The following is a 2,802-nucleotide window of genomic DNA, read 5'->3' on the forward strand; positions in this document are numbered from 1 at the left end:
AATCAATCTTAATTTTATAATTAGAATCAATCTTAATTTTATAATTAGAATCATTGAATTTCAACACAAATCTTTTTTTTTTTTCCTTCTATTAGATGACTGACTATAACCAAGTGCTACCCTAGATAACTTTCAATATCCACGGGGCACCTATCTGCTAATCAGTTTCGCAGCGTTTTTGTGGCTTACAATCAATGTACTTGTATGCTCCATTGTACAAGAGTGAAACCCCATAGTCAACGAGGCGTTTAGTAGAGTGCCCCTGGACCTGTAGTTCTCCATGGACCTCTAGCCTGACTGCCTGGGATTTTAAATAGGGGCGGGCATGAACACAAGAGGAGCTAGGGCTTTTGTTTCTGGAGGCAGGGTAAAGCAAAGCACCCTTGCGCTTTTGTTTCTGGAGGCAGAGTAAAGCACCGCTGCCATTTAAGTTTTTTTTTTTTATATAATTATAATTATAGTTATAATTATAATATATAAGCTCATTAGGAAAAACATGTAATTTCACAATCTGGTTGTTTTGGTTGCAACAATCAAATTATAATGCCTTAATCACATACTGAGACTGTTTTTAGTTAATGAATATAATTCAATAATGAATGGTAACTTGATTTCAGTAAATGTAATTTCAACCTGGAAAGAAACGTAGCATTAGATGCCCAAAATCAAGTTGCTTTCAGATAAATGGGAACCACAAAAACATCAATGTCTTCAAATAATGTGGATAAAGAGCCACCACCAACGCTAACAAAAAGAGATCAGAGATCAAACAAAGCATAGAAATAATCCTACTGTAAAAAAAAGTTCCAGGGTACAGCAAAAACCTTCACATTTTAAGAACAACTCACTCCTTGGCAATCCAGCTAAACCCAGCCTAGTAAAAGAAACCAAGCACTTTGCCACCAACATTCTTTCTTCTGGCCTCCTCATGGTCCATAATGCCGGCAGAAGTTGTCAAGACAATATATCCAAACTGCAAGAATCAGCCAATATTGCAGAGGTCATGCAAAACGCCATAAGCTATTCCATCCAAAGAAACTGCAGTAATGGAACTCATATGGACAAGTATTTCTAAGAGCAACGATTTTACGGAAATGAATAAAACCACAAAACCCAGAGACAAAATAGACAATGGTAAAACTTAATCAAAGCTGCAAGGAGGTTGCTTGAAGGTGGACAGGACAATCTAACTATACCACACATCCCATTCACGGGTTTATAATAGCTCATTATTCACAATAGAAGCAGAATTTCAAACCGTGAAATGAAATTGAAATTTTCTTTCTGGCACTGACCTGTCTTGAAGGGAGCAACCTTGCCGTCCAAGTTTCAATCTCCTTGACACCCACATCAAAACGAGGACTAATTACTCCACATTTGTTCAATCTTCCATTCAATTCAACCACAATTTTACCAGCCCTGTGATCATCCACAAACTCAAATTCACCAATGTATCCTGCAGAGCAGATGGCAAAAAAAAGTATGCGTTATGATTTGAAGTAATCAGACAATTAAAAGTAGAAAGCAGGTTAAAATGGCATCCTACCATGCTTTTGCATCACCAACAGAAATTTGATGATCACCTTTGAGGAGGGCCTGATCATGACCTGACGCTTCCCCCGTTTCTCAGCATTGTACATGCTCTTCAGAGCATCATTCAAAACACTAACTCGCACCATTGTTGCTGCAACACACATACATTGCAGATATTGTTAGCAGCAGATGTCTTGGATGCACAAAAATATGGAGCACAATAACAAATAAACATTCAAACGAAAATGGATATTCTGCCTTTGGATAATGTTGTTCATGATATATGCGTTTATAAGCCAACAAACAGCTAGTGAACTATAAAACAATAAAATCGATTTAAATAACAAACTGATCTTTGGCCACCCAGCAAACAGAGTTATAGTTAAAACCTTACAGAAAAAAAAAATTAAAGCCCATTAAATAGCTATACGAGAAACAACCAAATCAATCTCTGGAACCCCATCTCTTAATATTTCCTTTTCTTCTCCATGTTTTTCTTTAAATATTAACGAGACAGATCGGAACGAGTGGAGATAAAAATCGGAAATAAAAAGAAGAAGAAAGAATAGGTTGAGTACCGTAATCAAAAGCAGCGAGAGATCAGCAGAGGCGCCTTCCTAGCTAGGGTTTTTCAGTGAAAGTGGAGCTGAGACGTTGATGATGAGAAATATATTAGGGTTTTGTTTAGGCTTTACGTTATTGAGTCCAACAGGATAAAATGGGTTGGTATTACAAGCCCATGTTCAGCCCATAAACTTTTATTTTATAAAAATATTATTTAGAAAGATACTGTGAAATTTTGAAATCGCTGAAGAAAAAAAATTGAAAATTCTGGAAAACTCTTGAGCCAAAACTAAAAGCACGGCGCCTTAGATTCAGGTGCAGTGATGCGCGGTGGATTATTTTGGTAAGATTTATAAGAAAATAAAAAAAATATATGTATTTTTACTTTTTAGTTTTTAAAAAAATTATATATAAAAAAAACTAATAATTTCTCACCATATTTTGATCTCAAACAGGCATACAAAAATTAGAATTTATTTAAGAATATAGTAAAAATTATTTTTTAAAGTGTTTTTGATATAAAAATATATAAAAATAATATATTTTTATATATTTTAAAATTTAATTTTTACATCAAAATATTAAAATAAAAAATAAAAAACATAATGTTAGAAGGATTTTAAAAACAAATACAATGAAACAAGGCAAACACTAATGAGTTAGTATTAGTCGTTTGGATTTGATCTCGGTTAAAAATTCAAAAAC

General features: G+C 34.0%; 1 protein-coding gene across 1 annotated transcript; it reads right to left on the reverse strand.

Moving 5' to 3' along the window:
• Positions 1 to 646: 646 nt before the first annotated feature.
• Positions 647 to 2,222, reverse strand: LOC105118525 (40S ribosomal protein S15a-1). Its single transcript, XM_011016504.1, has 4 exons — positions 2,112 to 2,222; positions 1,547 to 1,684; positions 1,296 to 1,456; positions 647 to 973 (listed from the first exon to the last, which is right to left on the reverse strand). Exons 2-4 carry the CDS (start codon positions 1,677 to 1,679, stop codon positions 875 to 877), a joined length of 393 nt encoding a protein of 130 aa, XP_011014806.1. The 5' UTR covers positions 1,680 to 1,684; positions 2,112 to 2,222; the 3' UTR covers positions 647 to 874.
• Positions 2,223 to 2,802: the final 580 nt, after the last annotated feature.

This window comes from Populus euphratica, unplaced genomic scaffold (genome assembly GCF_000495115.2).
Source record: "Populus euphratica unplaced genomic scaffold, PopEup_1.0 scaffold2012.1, whole genome shotgun sequence".
NCBI classification, from domain to species: Eukaryota; Viridiplantae; Streptophyta; class Magnoliopsida; order Malpighiales; family Salicaceae; genus Populus; species Populus euphratica.

Excerpts from the sequence above, each read along its gene's own strand:
- LOC105118525 (XM_011016504.1), bottom strand. The coding sequence starts at position 1,679 with ATGGTGCGAGTTAGTGTTTTGAATGATGCTCTGAAGAGCATGTACAAT. Across the intron at positions 1,457-1,546 it reads GTTGGTGATGCAAAAGCATG|GATACATTGGTGAATTTGAG; the intron begins GTAGGATGCCAT and ends TCTGCTCTGCAG. Across the intron at positions 974-1,295 it reads GGTTGCTCCCTTCAAGACAG|TTTGGATATATTGTCTTGAC; the intron begins GTCAGTGCCAGA and ends TGATTCTTGCAG.